This window comes from Temnothorax curvispinosus, unplaced genomic scaffold (assembly GCF_003070985.1).
Source record: "Temnothorax curvispinosus isolate PA1 unplaced genomic scaffold, ASM307098v1 QBEX01018224.1, whole genome shotgun sequence".
NCBI lineage: Eukaryota > Metazoa > Arthropoda > Insecta > Hymenoptera > Formicidae > Temnothorax > Temnothorax curvispinosus.
In genome coordinates this window covers 76,347-99,065 of record NW_020228004.1, presented here as the reverse complement: position 1 = coordinate 99,065, position 22,719 = coordinate 76,347, and the positions used below count along the sequence as shown (strand labels likewise).

The 22,719-nt window shown below is 44.1% G+C and overlaps 2 protein-coding genes across 4 annotated transcripts in view; one reads left to right on the top strand and one right to left on the bottom strand.

Annotated features, from left to right (window-relative positions):
• The window catches only part of LOC112468204 (A disintegrin and metalloproteinase with thrombospondin motifs 7-like), a 61,719-nt gene that overhangs the window by 834 nt on the left and 38,166 nt on the right, over window positions 1–22,719 (top strand). Inside the window, exon 1 of one of the 3 annotated variants that reach the window (XM_025037291.1) lies at window positions 18,992–19,875. The exons of 1 other annotated variant lie outside the window; for it this stretch is intronic. The gene's annotated coding sequence lies outside the window, so the exon portion shown is untranslated. Of the gene's footprint in view, window positions 1–18,991; window positions 19,876–22,719 lie in introns of those variants that run through there. One more of the 3 variants, XM_025037289.1, reaches the window with a different exon arrangement.
• On the bottom strand, window positions 983–12,389 carry LOC112468200 (A disintegrin and metalloproteinase with thrombospondin motifs 7-like). Its single transcript, XM_025037271.1, has 18 exons — window positions 12,289–12,389; window positions 11,644–12,019; window positions 9,253–9,418; window positions 8,678–8,982; window positions 8,296–8,420; window positions 8,081–8,227; window positions 7,643–7,789; window positions 7,056–7,203; window positions 6,470–6,565; window positions 5,678–5,887; window positions 4,878–5,114; window positions 3,922–4,045; window positions 3,704–3,830; window positions 3,387–3,507; window positions 2,830–2,973; window positions 2,614–2,732; window positions 1,874–2,043; window positions 983–1,771 (listed from the first exon to the last, which is right to left on the bottom strand). The coding sequence occupies exons 1-18, from the start codon at window positions 12,387–12,389 to the stop codon at window positions 1,167–1,169; spliced, it is 3,468 nt and encodes a 1,155-aa protein (XP_024893039.1). The 3' UTR covers window positions 983–1,166.

Below are 22,719 nucleotides of genomic sequence, written 5' to 3'. Positions count from 1 at the left end.
TGAAAGAGAAAAGAATTTATTATCATACGTGAACGCATCGATTACTCTCGCGCGAAGTGTATGCTCTTTCGGAACGGCGAATCCGCGGCGCAAACGAGTGGAGACGACGCGCGTCTGAAAGACGAATCTGCGTCGATTCGAAGAGACGAATTATGCGATCTATCAAAGAGACTTTTACGAGTCGTTGAATAGTACGATGCTGCACGATACTGCGCTGCTCTCGGAGCGTGTAACGCGCGCGGCGCGTGCAGATCGCCGATGCTTCGAAGCGATAAAAACAATCGTTACGTTATACGACCGAATTATACGTATTGCGCGCGTTTTTATACAGGCGTATCGAATTTTAACGATCGGACAGAGCAGAAAACTCGGCTCGGATTGTCGGGAGTCCGTGAGTCGCAAGATGAATCGGCCCGATTAAATCAGCGACGTTGTTTAAGTCCGGCTAACACGGCCATAATTGACGATAAAGCGGCAATAGATCTGCCGGAGCCCGAAGATAATCTCTCAATATGCGGCGGTATATATGCGGCAACGGGCGACATAAATTACGCTTGAACGACGCGAGGAGGATGATTTCCCGCGACCCACTAACGAGTCCCGCCGTTGAACATTGATCTTTCAGATTCGTCGTTCGCTATGTTATTTATGGCGGGAGCGATACTTTGTAATGATCCGAGATTGCAGACGTTCGCCTCCCCCTTAATGGCCCGTGTCCTGAGGGGGTATCACAGGGAAATGCCTAGCGCGCGACATTTTCTTGTACCAATAAAAATTAAATGCTAAAAAAAAACGCGCGCGAGTCATTAATCTTGAGTTCGTATTTGTTCTACGTAACAAGGTTCCGTAACACGAACGTCTGTTTGTCTGTCTAGCGAGCATCGCGGACAAGCGTCATATCGATGGACGTTATTTTCTGTTCCGCCGCACGCGGCACTTTTCGTATTACCTATACGTTTTATTTGACTTGACGGCCTTCATCCCGTCAAGCTAATCAATCACGTGCGACATGAATCAGCAAAGAGCAGGTCTTGTAACGGAGTATGTAATAGCTAGCTTTTCGATCCATATCTGAGTATTCATATATTTCTGAAACTTATACACGGACGATAACTATATACGGCTAACGTACATTTATCGCAACATTTAATTTTTTTTTCTTTTGCTCAACGTCTTTTTTCCGCGGTATCGATGGATTGAGACGGATCGAGAGCCTCGTTCTCGGCAATGGAAACAGCGCGCGGACCCGCTGTCAGATTATGATGGGCCAACTGTTCGATAAGTTTGACCGCCTGAGCGCCTCTGTACACCTTCGCCTGGCTCGTATCGATGCCGACGCCGACGCGATCACCGGCTTCCTGAAACGCCTTGTCCGACAGATTCGACTGAAGGGACTCGTCCATGTACGGTGCCTGCATCAGCACAACATTCCCGATGGGTATCGAATCCTTGATGATGGAGCCCGGTTTCAACGTAGTAAATCTCTCCTCCGCGTCGCAGGTGCGCTTACGCTTGTCCTCGTTTGTCATCGCCCAGTCGCGAAGGACCTGCCGGAAGTCTCGGGCGGCGCTCGTCCCTTCGAGCTCGTCGCCGTCGCGCAACTTGTCGCGGGTCCTTTCCAAGTAACGGACCAGACCGAGGTCGACAAATCTGTCAATCATTCTCCGTCGATCGTCTGGCGATAAGTCCGCTCTCTCTCTCACATTCATGCGCTCCTGCTCGTCGGATCGTCGAGTTTTCTTAGGACACATCGTTCTGCAGGGTCTTGTACCTGAAACGAATGCAATATGAGCGTTTTCTCGACAGAATTTATCGCAAATCTTGAATTTTTACTTGAAAAATACTACAAACGCGCGCAAGGCCACGATTGTACCTATACACTCTTCTTTCTGCCTCGGCACGCGACCTTTACACGCGTCCAGATTTGCCTGCACATCGTCCTCCCCAGGTCTGGCACCTGGCCTCACGCATTGAACCTTGCGGTGTCTCATACCCTTCTTCCCGTCGCAGGCACTGCATTTACTCCACTGACTCACTCTCCATCTACACGCGCGACCGGCGACGGACATGGATTTATTTACTTTACATCAGATTCGTCGAGCGGACGCTAATGTGCGCGCAAAACGCTAGATCGATGTTTATGCGATGCTGAGTTAACATCTTATTTATCGGCGAACGTATGCGGGCATAGGTGCGTAGTACTACGTCATCGTTAAAGAAGGAACTAAGATCGATGGAGCGGAAGCCAATAGCGCTCAGAGATTTTTATCTCAACGTCGTAAGTATTATTTGAACTGTTGTTGTTGGACGGGAACAGTGATAAGTTATATTTTCTTCTACTAGGAAAAATTTTTTTGTTACTACGTATTGCTACGCGATCTAGCTGTTGGAAATAAAAAAGCATCGATGCAAAAAAATATCGAATTTTATATTACGCTATAAGAATTGCGTATTTATATTATTTCTCTATAAAACAGGTTTGACTACTTTATTAAATTTCTGTTTAAAAATGCTACTTTGCACCGCCCAATGAATTATCTTACCACGTGAAATTACGACGCATTGTCTACATCTACGCGGAACTTACGGACTGTCTGGAGCTACGCGGCTTACTTTGCGGGACAAGGGGCCTGATTGCAAATGCGGCTCTTCGCTTCCGGACGCGGTATACCGTCGCAGAAGTTGGGCGTCACTCGTCCACCCTGTTCCTCGATGCAGGACGGCTCGGATACCTGCGCAAATCGATGACACGTCCTTCGCATAAAAGCGGTCGCATTCGCGGTTGCATTAGGCACCCGCGTGCGCGTGTAACGTTGTCACATAAATTACCATCGTGCCACCGTCGCACTTAGCGTTGCATTCTGACCACTCGACGAAGTCCCACATATACTTGGGCGTGTACGATGCATTCGTCGATCTCACGTAGTATTTATAATCTATTCCAGGGTTGTCTTGGGGATTGAAGAACACGTACTAAAAGGGTATAAACAAAAATCATATAATGAACTTTTAACATTTTCTAGCATTTTATAGATATAATAATGCAGTATACACTAAAAATTACAAAACTTTAATTAAATTATCCAAAAACAGATTAACATTTTTAATCTATAATTTTGAAAATTATATAGACTTATTTTATCGTCAATTCACAGCAATTAAAAGAATAAAATATTCGTAACGATTTTGCGAAAAGATAATTTGCTATAAATAAATTTGTTATCATACAAAAATTTACTGCGAATAAAAGATACATTCGCGATATTAGATTTTTATACGATAGAGTTTATATATATCGCGCAAATAGATAGAGTTTGTATTATCGCACCGATAATTACGTCGTACGATATCATCGAGATAATCGTTGGAAAATGAACATAGTTTACTTGTATCTCGATATCTTCGGATATCGGACCTTTCATTTCCACTACTTCCTTGTCCGGCTCCGGATGCGTGTAGATAATCATCGTTCCAGCACACTCGTAATCTCCGCTCTTAAACTCGCGGCTGTGCGAACGACAACGTCATAAAAGTATATACCGTAAAAAAATACGTTGCACGCTTTATCATCGTTACGAAAAGCATCTGCGCGTATCAATTTTCTCGGGACGTTTATGTGCGCTATGGGCGTTATAAATTAAAGACAGAAAAGAGAACAGAAAAGAGGAGAGCGAGAGTCGCGCAAGAGTTTGCAGAAGCTCACTTGTCTCCATTGATGCAGTATGTTTTATCTTTTTCGAGTTTCACGGCCAGCATGTTCTCGCTGGGTTTTCTCTCGGAAACCAGCACATTTCGAGCTCCCCTCGGAATTGTCACGATCTTCACATACGCTGCGAAGAGAGAGAGGAACGATGTATCACGGATAAAGGAACTGTGCGATTTCATTTGACAAGTCGTGAGCACAATCTACTGAATTTTTACCGCTTTGCGACACTGTTTCAGTAAACTTGCCCTCCACCGGGCTGCATTTGGTCCCATCGCCCTTACATACGCCGCATTTATCTTCGATCGCGTCCGAGTCTATCACCCAATCGCATCCAACTTTCTACAGTGCGAAAAACATGTGTCACTATATTTAACATGATAAAAATCATAAATGCCACAAAAATAAAAATCTCTCACAAAGTAAAATAATTTAAAAGATATTTTATTTGTAAAAGAAAAACGAAAGACCATTTTTTGTAATAAAATATGTTAGTGCAACTGTAAATTTTATTGCCATTTGTTGTTTCTTTTATGTCAAGGTTTTGGTAATTTCAGTTATACTACATGTAATTCCAGTAAATTTTCCGTTAATTAACGGTAGATAGTTAAAGCCAGCTACGAACAAAGTAATTACAAACCCGTATATAAGAACTCTGTTACTAAATTTAATTTTGCTATCTCGCTAGAATAACACAAAAAGTGTCATAGACGCGCTGGTATTTAACGTTTTTAATTATTTCGAATGTATTAATTTAATTATGTGCATGCATTTATGCTTTATCACAAACATATAATAAGTGCCTCGAACATAGCGGAGCACAATTTCCGTTAGAGAATTTTGAACCTTTGAATCATCTTTAAAAAAAAAAATCGATAAAATTCGAAGATGTAAAAAATCTAGAAAAATGATCATAAATTTGAGAATTTTTAAAATTTATAACACTTGCAAATTATGCATATATCAATATAGATATTTTGTAAAACTTTTATATCTTTTATATATGTATGTATATTCAGTTTGTTGTTTTATCTCTCACGTAGATATGAGAAATATTGGGAAGTTCAATGTTTTAACTAATGAATTTCACTGGATCAATATGGCAATCCTAGCGCGGATAGTAGAAATTTCTGGACAAGACGTGATTCTATTCAAAAAAGTTACAATTTCACACCCTGCACGTTCCGGAGATGCACATGTAGTTGGTCCCGGCCTTGCAGGGTGTCGAATCGTTCGCCGTCGGCGAGATCTTCACGTAGGTTTGCTTCTCGTTGATGCAGTAGAGCGCGCAAGGCTCTAATTTCGGGTCCATGTATGGCTTCCATTGATGAAGCCCGTCCGTCAGGATCTCCTCGTTGTCGTGTTCCGAGCACTGTACCGCACGGTACGGCGGTTTCGTCGGGTCGCAGGGCTGTGCAATTTAACGCGGAACGTTACAGCGAATGTGTAACGGAATTCCATGCGGGATGGTATACAGGAGAATTGCGACAGCGTAGAGAATCGTCGTACGACTAAAAAGAATTAAAACGTTTCGCCGAGCTCCGTCACGGCGATGCTCGCGGCAATGATAGAGTCTCTCTCTCTCTCTCTCTCTCTCTCTCTCTCTCTCTCTCTCTCTTCCCGTCTCTTCCCTCTCTAACTGAATTTGTTACAGCGTGTTGTACCGCTCGCGTCGCTATGTAGCAATATGAAATGGTAACGCGCGGTATCTCGCTGTTGAAATACTCGCTGTAAAAATCTCGTAAGCGTGACGAACCAATATTGTCAACTACCTCTTCGCCGTAGTAATGAAAATAAGACAGAGACACGGCCCATCGCCGGTATATACCTTGGAATATGTAATTTGGCTAGCAGTTTGAAAACCGTGAAAATCGTCAGGAGAAATTAACGCGATAGGGTGGTAGAAATTAAGGCCAAAGTCGATTACTGAGACTCGCTGGTACGCGAGAAGCAACGGAAGATGTGCGATTTTACCGTAGTGTTGCAAGTGAAGAGCCTTCTTCTCTCGCCAAGGCAGTATCTGCCGCGATTCGCCGGCACCGGTCGGTCGCATTCTCTCTCGGAGTACTTAAGGCCACCGCCGCAGGACCTGCTGCAAGGACCCATGGGACCCCAATCGCCCCATCCGCCGTGCACCGCGGCCGGTCGGGTGCCCATGTCCACGCACTTCTTGTGGATGCACCACTAGAAATTCGCGCGCAACGCTTTTTTTTTATAAATATCTTTGTGTGTCCCGCGGGTTAGAAGAATGCAATATGTCTCGCGGGCTACTCCCCGCGCCTCCGTGCTTCACGCGAATACCAATTTCCAGCGCGCGGAGAGTCGCGCGCGAGAAGTTTCCTGACACTTCAATTTATTTCCCCGGCGCGATTAAATCTACGTCCGCCGCTCGCGAGCGCGCCGAAGGCGACGAAATCTACATCCGCGCGAGAAGCCGACGCACGGGGAGAGAAGGCGCGTCGTTTAATAAATCTCTCTCCGCTTCGCGGAGAAAGAGAGAGGAGAGGGAGGGGAACGCCCTTTTATTCCGCTACGTTTCCGGCGGCGTTCCGGGACACGCGGGTCGCGCCTCGTAAATGGCTTTCGATTCGCGTCGAAAGCCATTTGCGCTCGCGTTAGTTTGATAATTGATGTCACCTCGTATTATTTACGTCGCCGGTAATATCTGCGGATGCATAAACAACGACGCTAAGCGGCTGCTAAATAATCCGCGCCGGGAATATATTTTGCCGGTGGAAACAGGTTCTCTACCTAAGCCGCGCGCACCTTATTCTCACCGCACTTGGTACCGTCAGCCTTCGGCGTCCCCAGGGAATAACAGCTCGTGTTGGTCAAGCACCACAGGTTCTCGCAGCCGCTCGCCTGAAATATACACACGGTCGCAAAGAGCCCGGGCTAAGCAGATTTGTTTTAAAAGAATAGAAAGAGAGAGAGAGAGAGAGAGAGAAAACACGACTCGAACGCGATCTTGTACGATACCGAATTGTCACCTCGTGAACACTATCTTGAAATCCGATACTGACACAGAAAAAAGCAGACGTTACGCGGCAAATATAACTTTGAATAATTTATTCAGAGAGTGAATATTCCGTCAGCGCGATCGGGATAATCGAATATACCTTGACCGAGAAAATATAACAAGTGATGAATAAAAGCCATTTTATTTCCGACGAGCAAATGATAGATAAAATGTAAACAAAATGCAGGTAGTTAGTGTATAATAAAAGAATTTATCGACGATTAATGAGAAGAACATTGAATTTCGCTAAGTAGTAATTTGCGATTCGTGATAATCGGACCAAAGACACTAAAATGCAATTAAAATCGCATGCAAAGTCGATCGAAACTTTACTTGAGGTTGCGGGCACACTTTCGAGCCAGGAAACTGCATGTCACATTGGAAGGCAGCGTCATACATCGCACCCGGCAACATGTTAGGATATCTCAGTTTCTCCGGGGGACTTCTTGGATTGTCGTTCAAACAATCGCCCAATCCGCTCCTTATTCACAGATAAGTTATCATAAAATTAATTATAATTAAACAATTAAATATTTCAAATTATTAAATATTAAAAAATGACCGTTTTTGATAGATATTTTCAGTAAACAGCACGACATGGAATTCTCGCTTTAAAAGTAAAATATATCGTTATAGATTTATCAAACAGATTATAACGTCAATTAATTCTGCTAGAGTTTGATAATATTACAAAATAATTAATAGATGAAATTTATGTGACAAATGTATTGTACAAATATCTAGTAAAAGAAACAATATTGATCGATCAGACATAATACTAAATATCTTTACTGGAATAATATTTTCACAGAACTATGTGTGTTGAGTGTGTTATATATTCGTATAAAGTCGTGCATCATTGCGCAATTAAAAACGGCCATTATTTATGCACCGTCATTACTTATGCAACTTGGTTTTACTCGAGAAACGCTGTTATAAATTTCCTGCTGCAACTCGACCATCGGATGGTATATAAGAAGACGATAGGGGACATAATAAAGTAGCTATCGTCCGTGTCCTTCGATGGACATCCACTGACTTCGGGCTCGTCATGAGAACAACCCATTCTATAAGATAGCATTTTTGTAAGAAACCAGAATGGCCTTTGTTTAAAAGTTTTTTCTTTCTTGTGTTAAAACACAGCATTGAAAGGAGCATTGGAATTTTGCATCTTTGATTGTATTATAGCAATAATTGCATAAAGTGGTTATAAGAAATTGATGATGTAATAAACGTTTTAAAAAATAGTTAATTTTACACTAAAAATTATTTCTGCTTTCTAAGAATTCAAAACTTGTATCGCTTTTTCAAGACAATTTCGAACAAATTTGTTTACGATTGAGATACATGGACAGTACACGTGACCAACTTCGTGAGCAATCACGATGCCGAGCAGAAGTCCGTTGTCTTCATTAATGCATGCAGCCTTCGCCGAGTCGCAGGCCGCAGCGACATGAGCCAGACCCATTAGGTCGCAATTGGTTCCCTCCGAGCAAATGTCATACCTGAGGATACATGCGAATAGCAATGCGATGTACACGACGATTAGGTCTCGGATGCCCAGGAAAATTACCTGGTAACCAATACCGCGATATCATAATGATTTGGATGCATGTCATCCTTCGGATTCATTTTCTCTGCCCACTTCGCGAAACTCTCCAACGTATTCTCGGCAGCCGGACTGATGAGCAAATCTATCTACGAGCACATCAAGATCCAATAAATCGGACATTAATGTCACACGTAAATATTGCTTTTCTAATCTAATTAGTAGAAACTATTCTTTTTTCAAAGAATTGGAGGTAATACTACATTTGATATCTATAATATAACATTTATTAATTTAACCAATTTATTTATTTCAGGTAAATAAGGTATCGACAACGTTTATTGCGACCTTTTTCTTTTTCTTGTTGAATGTATCCTATGTTTTTTATATTATGATCGCACGTTACCTCCTCTTTCTCTTTCTCCAAATATATCACGCGCACCAAGACGACGTCTATCTGATTCCCCACGGAATTGTCGTGATAAAAATCGGACACCATGTTCATGACCGTCAAGAGGTACTGCTCGTAATCCGTCTTGTTGTGGAAGTCGAGGAATCTCCGATCGGCGATCAGTCCAATTTCAATGTAACGATGTATACTGTGCGTTCCCGTAGATACCGCGGTATCGCGCCTCGCGCCGGGAGAATTATTTTCCATTAGTTGCATCTGCCTTTTAGTCAGCTGCTCCGCCCACGCCGACTCCCAGTTGTCTGTTAAAGCGGGAATGAGCTTCCACAAACTACGCGCCATTATTTGTCACTTGCTCGTAACTATGCGGAATCCTCTCGCGTTACGGTACATAATAAATGTTCGCGACACGGACCGGGGAACTATATCGTCTCGAGCTAAAGTGAAATGTTGAAGTAATAAATGGTGGAATATGGCCCGACAACGCCCCGTTCAAAATTACTTTTGGGAAGGAGGGAAACAAAAGGATAGGAATACACACAGGCTAAAATATATCTGAGGTGGTAACTAACCGTCGGTCCCGCAGTGTCTTTTCGATACGGTATCGGTTTGCCCTTTCTTCTCGTGCGGCGCATCTCGTTTGTAAGCCACGTGAATGTGTTGCCCGTCGGGCTCGGGTTCCGCCTGATACACTGGCTCGATGAAGTACCGTCCGTGATTAGTTTGCACGTAACCAGCCTGCGCGCGAGAGGTGTGTCACGTTGCCGATAATAATATGAAATAAAATATTGACATTCATATTTACGACGTGGCACATTGGTTAGCTGACGTAAAGTCGCTGTGTTGCAAGATTTTGATCGCGTTAAAGATCAGCGTTACAATTAAGGTGTGAAATTACGTATATTAAATATCGTAAACGCTATTTCTTTCTCGCCGTATAACATATATTAAGATTTATGAACAGTCGAATTAATTCTGCCAGGATTCTATCTGATTATTAGTTTCGGCATTTCGATAGATATAGATAAGTTATGGCAGACTGCGTCCATGCCTGAGATATCTTTAAAATAAGTGTGATATAAATATATTATTATACGTCGAAAAAGCCGTGTAGAAACTGATAGAGCCGATGATATTCATCGAGTAGACGTCACAGAGTGGAAAAGGCCAAACGCGTCGACCATTCCACGTGACATTTCGGTCGATTCGCGCCGCTCCGTCATTTAGAAACGTTTACAAACCCTGCATTTAACGGGTCACCTGTTACAGACGCGAATGTCGTTCGTTGATTCGTTTCGCCGCAAATTCGCGTGACCGCGGCGGAAAATCGTAGATGGTAATCGCGCTCTCGACATGCGTCGCGACTTTACGTTTAATAGAATCAACTAGGCATTCCACCCGCGTTTCGCGCAGTTTGCAGGTTTATCTGCACGCGTAATCGTTCGCCTTGTACTCTGAAAATAACGAGCCGCGCGGCGGAAAACTACTTTCGAGGCTATTGAGGGTATCACACTGTAATACAACTATCTCGCTTCGATATATTCGAAACGCAAATATCGAGTTTGTACGCAACGTAATCGAAAAAAACTCAATTTTCTCTAATGTCGCAGTCAAGCTATTGTTGAATAAAAAAAGTATACTTTATAAAAGTATCGACAGCGCGCTCGTATAGGTGTGTTGTGACCCGATTCTTACTATCGTTCGTTCTATTTTTCGGAAAAAGCTGTCGCGTAATCAAACCGACGATATGCAAGTGCAGCGTGCTACAATGAATATTGCGTCGCTATAACGCCGCGATTAAATGCCGCTGCGTGACACACGTGTTTCGCAGCGCGCTCCCAGTTTACCCAGGATCGACGGTTTTATTACGCACTTAGAAACGTGCATGTTAATACGGTGCATTTGCATGTGGATCGATGCGTATTGTCCTGCAATGTCATCGATTGTATTGTACGTGTTTGTCGATCCGTTTCTATTTTCGTGATGATCACAGACGCAAAAATCGCATGACGGAGAAAATGGTGTAAACAGATGAAATTAGCAAGCGATAACAAATCTTATAATGATACAAATCTAGACCAGCCAAAATAGCATCGATGTTTATCTCTGTATAGACGTCTAGAGTCTGTATAGACGCCTGAAAATGTGGTGTGCTACTGAAAATAACTTTTAGCATCGTCTACCGGGGTGCTTTGTTATAAATTGCAATTACATCACAAGCTCTTGAACATCTCGCACTGCGTTCTATCCAATATTATTGCGAGCTCGGTGATAGATAAAATGTAATAAAAATGCAAGAGAATATATCGTATCGCGAAACATGTCATAACATTCGCATCGAATTTCGACGGGATTTAGGGAATGTTCCAGCACAACCTTTCTACAATATCCGTCCGACTGCGCTTGCAATTCTCCTCTTGCTTCGTTAACGTTAATCTCCCGAAGGAATCCGTGGAACGCATTATGTGCACCAACCACGCTCGTAGCCACTTCGAAATTCTGTTCTATCTCTCCAGCTCGCAACTCTCATCAAAATTAATAACAAACCATACGAACCATACGAGCGAAGATTAAAATCCGGCTCGCGAACGCTACCGAGTGTTACATCAATCGATGTTTATCTCAATCTGGCTGAATTAATTAACTTTCCTCACGAAGAAGCAAATAAGATCGTCGAGTCACGCAATCATATTAATTAATTTACCTTTAAATGCATGAACGATCAATTAATATTATCTCTAACGAGATAATTAATATATTATATAAGTAAGTAGGCAAATATCCATGGAGATCAATTAACGATTGATTCCTCTATCGAAGAACATCTGTCTAGGGTGAAAGGCGTACTTTGTCGCGACGAAGTATACACATGCCTGATGAGATTCTTTTTTCGGTTCGTTAACACCGAGATCCTTGGGGTGAGCTATATATAGAATGTGCAACGTGTATTATATTATACTAACCACGCCATCGCACAAAGACAGAGCCGCCCTGGAATTGGCGTGTCCCCGAACGGTACCGCGATAGTGACACTGTCGATCGGATGCCTTCCTGAAGCTCAGGCCCTCGTTGAGATTAGTGCTGATCCCGGCGCCTCGTGTCTCCACCACCATGTCAGGCGAGATAAATTCATGATACGGGCTGAGCTCCACGTGATGATCGATCCCGTTGAAGGGTAACACCAGGTGCAGTTTATTGGCCGACCCGAGGGATCGCTTGCCGCGCTCGCTGATCTCTCGGCGGTTATAGAAATTCGGCAGGGAATACGTGCTGAAGCTACCGTCCGCGAGCACACGCTTCGGTACCAAGAGCTCCGGCTCGTGGATGTCTCGGGTATACCTGGGTCAATTCGTTTGAAAGGGACACAATTACATCACCGATGACGTCGACAACGATGTCGCGAATACAACGGCACTTTATAAATTTTTTAATTCTCTACGACTGCATAAGTATCCCGTCAAATTTAAAAGATTGTTAAACAGCTTTTAGTCGCAACTTGTGTTGCACGCCCTTCGTCATAATTGTCATTTTATGAGATACGACGAGCATCAGTTAGATTCCGTCACGGCGAGAAATTAACGGCGATTGCGAAATGCGAATGCACTTACCTACCGTGATATACGTTTCCGGGCGCGTTGGCGTATTTTTCGAGTAGACCGCCATCAACAGTCGCGGCGAAAAGCGTTAGAAGTGCCAGGAATACGATCATTATGACTGGCTCGCGCTAAATCAGCCCGAATACGTGCCTGAAGTTGCCGGATGTCGGTGAACAGCCGAAGGAACGAAGTTGTTTCGCGCGAGCATATCCGGTTATATCGCGTATACAATGACCGGAAATACAAGCGCTTTATTTATGCATCGATCTGACTAATGACATCGATAATCCAATTAAAATGCAACAACTGTGGATATATATGTATACTGATGTATATCCATAAGCATTTCGTATTTTGACAGAATATTGTCGTGTATATAGCTGTTATTGCAACGAGGCAATCTGCGCGCGCGAGAGAGAGAAAAAAGAGAAAGAGATACTAAACAAAATATTAATTAAAATAAAGTAGATAGTCATTTGAGAGATATCTATCAAAATGAACCAAAAATATATGTCATATTTTAATTAACATTACAAATTTGTACGAATCAGAAATAAGAATAATAAAAAGTATCGTTAACACTAGAACTACCCCATCAAAATAAAGGATTCAAAATTCTTGTTTTATATTGCAGAAATTATTAAGATACTTTTATTGGAATTTATATTGACTTTTGTCAAGATAAAAAATGATTATATGTACATATGCCAATTTATTTTCCAACCATTGTAATTGTATAATATGTCTATATAAAAATAACGTGGTTATTACCTGTTGAGAATATCTTCATATATCAATTAACTCATCGTTATCATTATGAGTAACATATTTTATCAAGAGAATCTTCTAATTTACGAATATCACGATCATATTGGTATTTATATTGCCCATTTTGCGCAGACACGGAATTGATAAAGATAGAAAAAGACTAATACAAAAATTAAACTTTTACTAGCGTGCAAATTTCACTCGTTACGAAATTATTTTCCGATCGGGCATCGTGAAAGCGATCCTCAATTTTACGGTATTACGATATTCGATATTGCATGCTCGTTACGTCGCCCATCCAGGGTCTTATTCAGCGAACCTCCCTCGTACATGACCGCGTTATCGGAAAACGGGGAACGACGGAAAGCAACAGACGAATTGAAAACTAAAAATTCGTGCCGTCGTGCGAACGACTCGGTACGACATTTAGATTTCACAGAAGGATGAACCGCGTTTAAGAGTTAGGAACTACGTAGTGCGGCACGTGAATATTATCATTCGCATTATCGACTACGACGCGATAAAATTTCATCCAATTTTACGCTTAGCTTGCAGTAACGGCATTTTGCATACACTTGTTGCACCTGGTTTAATGCCAATGGTAGAAAGAAAAAAAATACCGGTGTCAAGAGAAATGGCTTTATGGTCCTTTCAAAGGATCATATAAAACAAAAAGTAAAAATAATGATCGAAACTTTCGGTCGTTTTTGCTCTACAAAAGTAAAAATAAAAAATATTATCGTAAACTTTATATTAAAAGCCATATTTAATGTAAATACTCGAGAAAAGATGCACATTACATTTTCTAATATTATATTACATTATTTAATATTATCTTAGTATATTAGTTCTAATATTTCCTCATAGAGTAATTTTAAAATTAAAAAATTGTTATTTCGGTATTAAAATATTATTACAAATAAATATTACAATTTTTCGACAAAAAACTATTTGCGCGGGTTCAATAGCTTCAAAAATACGGACAAGCACACACTTATACTATAAAAACTATATATTTTATTTCTCAGCTCGTATAACGGATGCGTGTGTGCAAGTCTGCGTACGGCTATGTCCGAATCAGGCCAAATATGGGCCGAATCGGCCTCCGGAACGAGTCTGATAGTTTAATCTTAGTTTATTTTTTAGCCGCGTCAAGCGAGCAAGAACAATCGATGCTTTGTTATCCGTTAAAACCCGAAGCCAGTATAAATCAGAATCGCTTCCACGGACGCTGCTTCTTTACCTGCGCGAGAACGCCGGCAAGAATGGTGCATAGGTAATCGATGACTTTGCATATAAAACATAATAATAACGTTATAAATTTCCAGGCCAAAGAGAGAGAGAAAGAGAGAGAGAGTTCGATGAATAAATTAAACAACGCCGGCCGGCCAGCACGAATCAGCGGCGCCATCGATCAACGATCGCAACGGCTTTCCATTGAGGACAATGAATAAATTACGGGATGATATCCTACAATCGGCAGGATCCATTAACGAGGGCGCTAAAAATTCGTTGGACCAACCGGTCCGTATACAACGGCCGCTTGCAAAATAAACACGTTACTCACGCTAAAGCAGCTTATTGCTTCTTTTCGTTCCAAAGTACAGCACACGATGAGCTCTCATTAGGATCTAGATCCATAATTTATTCTTTGCATTAGGGATTCTCGACGCGATGTATCTGAGGCTTACATTGTATACACGGCTATATTGAAGTATCATAATATCAGGTTTTTGTGTGTTCATTTCTAATCGTTATGGCCATGTCCCTTTACTCTTTCTCTATTTTTCGTCATTATCTGTTAATGCACGGGTATCTTATCGTCGCGTACGCTCTAAGAGCCATGCACCAAGTCCCGATATGTAAATATATAGTGTCCCTCTCCTTCTTCCATCCGCCTCGTCCGCATCGTTTCGCTGTGTCAACCCTGCGGATATATCCATCCGCGGACGAAAGGCGTGGATGGGAAGGCTACGGGTGGTCTTTTTCGCGCTCGTCACTCCGGCTGTCGATGACAACCGGTCGTTGGCCGGTTGGATAATTAAGGATCTAACCTGCGAGCGCGCCGCCGAGGGAAAAAGAACGTGCTAAATTGCCGGGGTCCGGGGTCTAGGGATGACGCTGCGCGTATACAGCGAAGGCACCCCGAGGCGGTGCAAAACGGGCCCCGTCGACGCGACGTCGTCGCCGATGGTGGCAGGACGGAAAACGCGCATCAGCATGTCGAGAGCCTATGACCGGTTATTCGTTTTCGCGAGCCGTAAAAAACAGCGTATTAGCGGCGTTAAACGGTCGACGACAAACGGACGAGCGCGCGCTGGAAGGAAGGCGAAGCTGTCTCACCGTTATTTACGGTTGTAACTCGCGGATTTTGCATAAGCGGCTCGTTGAGCGAGAAAGAGAGATTAGGGTGTCTCGACGCGGGCTTCCTTCATCAAGATCCCGCCTAATTCCTGTTTATATGACACCGGGGCGCGGCCGAGCGCGACACGGAAAGGGAGTCGGAGGTCGGTGAATCGATCTAGCCTTCTTTGTGGCTAAATTTAAATGACATTTCGCGCGAAAGGAAATCGGCGTTGGTTGTTTTTGCAATCTTGTCGGATTACAAATGACGGTCACGGCGGAGAAAACACCGTGCGAAAAGTGTCTTACTGTTTACTTATTCAATCGTGGTCTCGATTGAGTTTCCGTCAGTGCTGGCGACGGTTGACTTAACTCGTGAAAACTGTCGATGGCCGTTCACGTCTTCGACCTTCCTCGAAAGCCGTCAAATTCAAATTAGTATTATCGACCGCCCATGCAGCCGCTTTACACGTTGCTGAATACCGGCGAGTATCCCGGCCTGTCATGCACATGAATGGAGAGACTCAATGCATCTTGGCGCGGATACGCTCCGGTAGACTTAATCAAACGTACACCAGCCGGACAAGAGTTAATTCAACGCTACGGTCGATCGTTTGTCATACACGAAGGACAGAGTCCTCGTCCTCGGAGTGCGCGCGAGCGCGCGGGGGGGTTGAGTTTTACCCGGAGCGGCGCAAAAACGACGTCCGCTGCGAGTAGAGTGGGTGGTCCCGCGTCTCGACGGCTCTCTCGGTGCTCGCGAGCGATATCGAGACACCGCCGCTTTGCCAGAGATAGCACCTACGACGAGCAATAAAATCAGTACCGCGGCGGAGCACCGTCCTATACCCTGTCAAGCCCTCTCCTGCCTCTCTCGAGACTATAAACTCATGAATAATACGATGAAGCCGCGATACCATCGGGCCACCGGGTATAAGCGCCGTAGAAGTCGCAAACACAGCGACGGTGCTAACTAATCGGGCGCGGCGGCGGCCGGATTTATCGCTCATCCGCGGAGTTGAATTACCGCTTTGCTTGCGGATTGTCGATCGATTTCGACGCGGCGATCGCATATTCATTATTAGACCGGCGTTATCGTCGAGGTTGCGCTTCGTAGATAGTACGCAGTGCGCCGTAGACGTCGTTCTTTTTTCTCTCTCTCTCTTTCCTTCTTTCTTTATACTAGCATAATATTTCACCATCGATCAATCCCGTTTCGATCGTTCGATTTATCGCCTGTCTCGACGCGACAGCGTAAGGTCGCCGCAATTTTATCGAATCCACCCGTTGGTGTATCGCTGAAAATCCGTGACACGATTACGCGACGACGGCGACAACGAGCCAGCACAAGCCCGCGGAGTATCCCGTCCTCGCTTTCGAGACCAGCCGGAGAATTAATTGTCCACGGAAGATATACGACTTCGGCAACGACTTTCTTGATAATAAACAGGTAGCCTGGTAGCTATTCGCACGTCCTACGAACCTCGCGCTCGCGTGGGCCGGTCATTCGTGGATTTTAGAATCGATACGACCTTCGACTGCAGCCGCCGCGCCGCCGACTGCCGGGCACGATTAAGCGGTGCGCCGATAATGCGGTATCTGTGCGCGTAAATTGATAATCGTGCCAAGCGCGCATAAAACCGCTGTTAAAAGTGGTAAAAGTACTTTCCATCCACCGCCGCGTCGTGGCTATACATTAGACGACTTCAAAGGAAAAGATAAGGCTTCTCGAGAGCGATTTTCGCAATATCCTATGCGCCTCTTCTTCTTCTTCTTTTATAAGGGGTACGCGTGTTCTGCTACGTCGGTTATTTAAGATATCCTCGGCATTACATGTTCAAATAGTGATATAAAATATCTACGTTTAAATAATTCATGTTGTATATTTTCCAATCCATTGAAATGTATATAAAATGTGCTTTGTCGAACTAAAAAAACTTTATTTTTCGACAGTTGCAGTTGCAACAATTGTGTCTGTCTATCGTATCCATTTAACTGGATTTAACGTAACATGTAAAGGAACTATCTTTTTGAAGGCAGGTATGTACGGTTTGTTGGGCGTTTTGGCTTCCTTAGCGGGAGATTGCTCTTTGGCATCGCTTTCGTATATAATCCCGACATCACCGACCTCTCTTCGATGCCGTACACGTGCGGATCCCACCTCGCTTCCCATTTCGGCATTACACGCCGGAGCTCCTTTGCGCGTGGGATGCCGATGGGCTCGATTTCGGTCGAGCGAACTCAATGAGAGAGAGGAGAGAGAGAGAGAGAGAGAGATACAATCCGCCGCGGAGTGAGCGCCGCCCGGAGTATCTCGGGACCGCTTGCGAAATCGGAGTGAATCTCTCCGCGAAAACGAGACGAGAACGAGACGGGAGTACGAAGAGGGAATGGTGGATCGAAAGGATTAAGAATGAACGTAACGATAAATTTATCACTGTCTGAGGAAGAAAGAAGTAGCCGACGCTGCATACATATTGGAGTATCGGATCTCGGCAGTGGAAACGGCGTGTCAAATAAGATAGACGCGATTTTGCGATATTATTCCGTGCCTTTTCTTATAGCGCTTTGCTTCGATCTCGAGAGATTAAATATATACGTAGAATGTAAGAATATGAAATTAGGATATGGGAAAGAAACTCCCGATATTTGAGGATTTAGACAAACGGTATTATCAAAAAAGAGATGAAAACGGAAAATCTCTTTCTTGCAGACGTTGAACATTTTCTTATTGATATATCGATTATCCATATTACATATTTCCTATCTTTCTGGTCCATTAATTCCTTTGTTAGATCGATTTTCATTGGGGGGGGGGGGGGGGGGGAGAAAGAATTAATCCGTACATTTTTCTTACGAAAACTGCAGTAAAGTTGGATTTGTGAGCCGATGGTGAAATTAATTTCGCTGAGATCTTTATCTTCCACAGATGCGTGCTCCCGTTGCTGCGCTTTTTTTTTATCGTCGACGTCTGGGAAAGGTATTACCGGCTGTATCGGCTTAATGGTTCCGTCGAGAGGATAAAACGGTATATCGCGCAATTAATCCGAAAGGATCGGCAGAGCGTGTCATAAGAGCTCATAAACCCAGGAAGCATCCTTTCGCGTGTCCCCTCACGCAACAACGAAGCAATAATAAAAGAGATACGAGAGGGAAATCGCGCTGTTAGACCATTACTTTGAGATTGATTAATCTCGAGGAACTAAAGCTCATGCAAATTCTGCATTTGAGTAACGATGAAAAAAGACGCGTTCGTGAACGCTGCGGAACGTAAGGCGTTAGTTCAATAATGTTGCAATTCCCTTTTCTCGCTTGCCGAAGAGATTAGCTTATTTCCATCGCGCGCGGTCTATCCCATGACTATAGCACGGAGAGAGCGGGGAGCAAAAACGTATCGCTCCGTAGGCGCTCGTAAAATCGGGAAGAATCCTCTCGGAGGCACGCGAGAAGAATCGCGAAACGGCGAAGTAGCCGCCAGAACGATTGAGAGAGAGAAGTAGAGGGAGACGGCGAGGCGGACGCGGACGACGACGAGGGAGACGGAAGGCGACTGAAGGAGAGAGGCGTACAGAAAACGGGTCCACGGCTGGGTGGAGGAACTAGTCTCACCTAGTAGATCGCCCTGTCGCGGTGTGTGCTTTCGCGGGCGGTTGAGAGACGCGAACAAGAGTAGGAGGAGAGAACGTGTGGAGGTTCCCTTCTACGCGACGCGAGAGAGGAGGCGGATAAAAAAGAGAGGCGAGAGAGCACGCACACGTACGCGAGAAACGCGCGCGCGTGGCGGCCGCGGGTGTGTGTTGTGTGTATGCGTTCACGTGAGCGTTGCACGGTGTGTTTGCACCGGGAGGAAACGCACGTATACGTGCGGCAGAAGGAATCGAGAGAGCCTCGGGCAGAGAGAGACAAAGACGGAGAGAGAAAGGAGGAAGCGAGGGAGACAGGGAGACGGATCGTGTGTATGTACCACCAGAAGAGTGTACCAGGCTACTAGTGTTGTGACGGCGATCGTGCCCACGACTTCTCCGGCGGGCCGGCATCCGCGTTCTATCCGTCTATTCTTCCTTTCCGTCGCGCCCCTCCCCCCCCCCGCCCTGGTCTTTGGCGTCGTGTCGGATTCCCTCCGTCTCTCCTCATTCTCGGGAGCCTTTGTGGTGTTTTCTTCCTCGTCGGGGAGGGACTATCCTACCCTCCTGTCCTCCGAGCCTCTCTTGCTTCTTTGCCTGAGAAGTTTCTTGCCTCGCTTCCTTTCTCTTCTCTACCTTCGGTGCGATAAGCGTCCTTACTTCCGGACGAAAAGTGAATTCCTGAAGTGACGAGTTGTCGCCTCGGAGGCGAGCCAGTTTACCATTTTGACATTTATCGAGGGATGTCGTCGGTAAAGTGTGTGCGCGATCAGATCCGGTAACTATACGTACGCGTGTGCGAGTACAGGTGTTCCGGAAATGCGCGCCACGTGCTGTCGCGACGACGTCATCGTTAACGGCCTAGGTACGTACGCGATTTGCATCGCAGTATAGCGAGATTTCTCGCCTCTTTACGAGACCGGCAGACTCTTGTTCGCGGTTAAACGCGTCCTACGATGCGAAATCTCGCCCGCGAAACGACGCATTATCTAGAGACCTTACGACTTCGGAGACTGACGCCGCCGCGCGCCGCCGTGACGCGTCGAGTTACAGCAGCCACGTGCTCGCGCTGCATCCGCCTTGCGTGCGGAATCCCTAAGTTTATCACCGCGACTCGTGTCACATCCAGAACGCGTTGTCGCGGATCGTCGGCGCGGAAACATGAGCCGCCGATAGAGGTGTCAGACTGACGCCTTCGATTCTAGTTAAATCGTATTTCGCTGTTTCTTTATGCTACACGTTTTTTGTATGTTCTCCGAATTTTACTGAAAAATTTATCAAAGAGAGAAGAGTGTTTTTTTGCTCTCGAAATATATTTGTTTCATTCTGATATTCCTTCTCTCGTGAAAAACCCGAATTGATGATATAATAGCGTTTGCGATGATTTTAAATGAGAAATTAACATTTAGCGTCGTCATGCGCGACGCCAGTGACGGTATCGCGAAAAATTCGTGGCGAAAAATCGATTCTCCCTGTCTCCCTCCTTCGCGTCTAAAGGTAAACGCGACTAAAAGGTTCGGTAACGGTTAACCGCGACGCGGATGATCGAGCGGATTCGCTCGGAAACTTAACAGGTTCCAGGCCAGGCTTTTTAGGTACGCGGCTGATTCGCTGCGCGGAAAAATCTCCGGCGCGGCGCCGTCAACGGCCTCGTTTATCTCGCGTCAGACGAGAGGATAAAAATTGCGCGGCGCCGGTAGTCGGGCGGATGGTCCTCTCCGTGCCGTGGATTTCATCGCGGCGCGCCGAAGTACCGCGCGAAAAAATAATGCTGTCCATAAATCTCGGCGCGGGATTACGTAAAACGACGTCAGTCTTAAAACCGCGGCCCGGCCGCGCCGGTGCGCTCCGTAATAAGCGGCTGCGAATTTTCCGACGCCGACGGGGGAATCCGCGGGCGATAGGACTTCCATCGAAAACGACGTTTCAAGCTCGAATGCTGATTCACTTACGATACGTGTGAACATTTTCAGCTTTTTATACGAAGCATTAAAATATACCGACGTATATTGTGTCTGCGATTCATCCGATTAATCTTCGCAGCTGGTAACGCTTTTTCACGATAACGTTTCAAGTTTTTTTCCGTGACCGTGTTTCATAGAAAATGAAACGCACAAATGTTATTAGAAAAATCGCTAATAATTATAGATACGCGAGGCGCAATACGTTATCGTCGGAAAGGCTGCCGGGCGTTTAATTTCCATACATTGCGATCCGATTCGACTTGCACGCCTCATGTCTGTCAACTTCCATTTGTCATCGAACAAATTAATAATTTTCTGCGAATGACAACAACGACGTGTATATCGTTGACGGTTATCCGCAAAGTTGCCCGACTTGTTTTTCTATGCGACAGAAAGCGTCGCCGGAGGAAACGTGTCGCGTTTATGGATCATCTGCGATTTTACATTAACGCACGCACGCTTAATGAAGCGAACGCCGTATATTCATCAATCGACACGCCCGCGCGTCGGATAATCACGCGTTCTCAATCGATCGTAGCTACAAATCGTATATAGCAGCGCTCCAAATGACACATACTTAATGAATAAGTTTCGAGACTGAATTGATGATCACCGTATAAATCAACGAGCATTTTTATCGCGTAACGACCGTTCTGAAAATCGTCCCGTTGTTCTTAAATAAACTGATCCCGCGAATTAAAAATCTCGTAGCTACTCATGATCCAATTAACCGCGCGCATACGTAATTCTCAATCTCCCAAACCGGGGCGCGGAGAACGCGTATTAATTAATCGAAATGGGTCAGCATTATTTGCCGAATGAAAGCCCGCTATTTACGCATCGTATACCTTTCTTACAAAGTGCCGGATGCAGAAAAATGGACTCACTCTTACGTCATTATGTTGTTACACGTATCACGATAATGATAACCCGATGGCGATGCGGTACGTCAGCGCATTCGAGGAGAGTTGCATATCAAATCGAAAGTCAACAAATTACGTTGCAGTTAATGAAAGACTTGTTTCGACTCTCCGAAGAGAGCCACGTAATTATTAAATCGTTAAGGAGGGCTATACACGGACAGGTACATCGCTTCTCACGATCGCACGAGGATGATTCGCTGATGCTTTACGTTATCGAGCTCGTGTTTCGCAATGCTTTTTATTAAAACTTCGTAGTTTTTAATAAAAAAAAAATTATTTAGAAATTACTTGCAGACGAGATTTTTCAAAAAATTCAGTTAACAGATAATTCTTACATTTACATATTTGGATAATTGTTTACGGCACTCTTCAGATAAAATATTTCTATAAATATATATAAGTTATTAATTTAAATATTCTGTGAGAGATTACAAAATAATGTTATTCAATTTTATATGAGTGTCTAACAAAAAACTCTTTATATGCTTTTACATGCTATTTGAGCTTCAAAGCGATAATACAGATTCAGAAAATATTTTTATCGCTGTCGTATGAATGAAAGTATGAATAAAGATATAACGGATAAAAAAGTTAAATCACATCCTTTGTATAAATAAAGAAAGTACCTCATAACGTTGAAAAATGCAGCGTGATAATATGTGATAATTATGTCATTTTATTTATAATTACTTTTACTTAACTTACGCGAAAGACATTACTGTAAAAACTTCCTGTACTTACTGTAAAAGCATCTCGTTTAAATAAGCTAATGTAAAGTTACAGTACCATGAATTTTTCGTATTTCCTACATTTTTATCTCGA